The sequence below is a fragment of the Mandrillus leucophaeus genome, unplaced genomic scaffold, assembly GCF_000951045.1.
Source record: "Mandrillus leucophaeus isolate KB7577 unplaced genomic scaffold, Mleu.le_1.0 Scaffold400, whole genome shotgun sequence".
NCBI classification, from domain to species: Eukaryota; Metazoa; Chordata; class Mammalia; order Primates; family Cercopithecidae; genus Mandrillus; species Mandrillus leucophaeus.
This window is the reverse complement of record NW_012104255.1, coordinates 1,172,755-1,174,104: the sequence shown is the minus strand read 5'-3', so window position 1 is coordinate 1,174,104 and position 1,350 is coordinate 1,172,755. Positions and strand designations below refer to the sequence as shown.

At 43.7% G+C, this 1,350-nt stretch overlaps 1 protein-coding gene across 1 annotated transcript in view; it reads right to left on the bottom strand.

The window, feature by feature from the left end:
* Positions 1-1,350, bottom strand: part of FAM120C (family with sequence similarity 120C) — a 136,796-nt gene that overhangs the window by 19,042 nt on the left and 116,404 nt on the right. The window contains exon 13 of the mRNA XM_011992003.1: positions 531-740. Coding sequence (XP_011847393.1) covers positions 531-740 — 210 coding nt within the window. The remainder of the gene's footprint in view (positions 1-530; positions 741-1,350) is intronic.

Sequence of the window (1,350 nt, the reverse complement as noted above, 5' to 3'; positions counted from 1 at the left end):
TGGGAGGCGGAAGTTGCAGTGAGCCGAGATCACGCCACTGCACTCCAGCCTGGCGACAGAGCGAGACTCCGTCTCAAAAAAAAAAAAAAAAAAAAAAAATCCTCTGCTTCTACTCTATCATCAACTTTACTATCCTCTTCTGTTTCCAAACACAGCTCCTTTACAAAAAAAAAAAAATTGCTTGCAAAAGAGACAGACAGTTTTTGTAAATAAGAGAAATGAAATCCTGAGTTGGAGGGAAGGTATATAGTATATCTGAATATTCCATGGATAAGAAATACTCAGAGTAAGAAAAAGGATATGAAAACTTCAAGCTCATTAAAAAAAACTTTCCAACATAAAATTTTACAACATGTACATATCAGACTATGGGCCTTTGGGACCACTGTTGACTTAAGTCAGGTTAAAGTGAGACATAGTCTCCTGCTTCCGCCCCATCCCTCTCCAATATGTCTGCTCCTTTCCCCTCCCTGCCCGTTCACTCCCACAGGAGATCAGAGCTAGTCCTTAGCAGCCTGACATGCTGGTACCTGGCCATCACAGAGCTCAACCAGAGATACTCGCTCTCGGCCTGCTTTAATTAGCTTGCTCTGGAACAGCTTGCCATCAAAGTAAATCCATGGACAGCAATGCTCCCAAGGGACTGGCTGGCCACAGGCATCATTAGCAAACAGAGCTGTGTCGACTCCACTCATGAAGAGGGCAGCAAGCTGGATCCCTCGGGCATCCAGTTTCTCAATCTGAAACCACCACAGATGAAATATTACTATTAAGAAACTACTATTCTTGGTAACATTTACTCTTATTCCTGTCATGTTGATTCTTCCAGTTAAATTTGAACATGCTGTCATTCAATGTAGACATCTCAGTGCATAAGCAGCTTCTATCCATGTCTTTCCCCTAAGATGATTTGAAAGGTACTCATTACAACATTAAAGACACCAACCTGAGACATTTTTATTTTCACCTGTCAAATTAGAAAAAAATTTACAAAGTAAAGGCTGAAAGAACACTCAATGCTGCTGCTGCTGATGCAGTGAAATAAATGGGCAATCATATAAAGCTGGTAAAAAAATGTATATTACATGACCAGGTGCAGTGGCTCACGCCTGTAATCCCAGCACTTCGGGAGGCCGAGGCAAGCGGATCACCTGAGGTCAGGAGTTCGAGACCAGCCTGGCCAACATGGTGAAACCCCGTCTCTACTAAAAATACAAAAATTAGCCAGGCGTGGTGGTGGGCATCTGTAGTTCCAGTTACTCAGGAGACTGAGGTGAGAGCATCACTTGAACCTGGGAGGTGAAGGTTGCAGTGAGCTGAGATTGCGCCACTGCACTCCAGCCTGGGCAA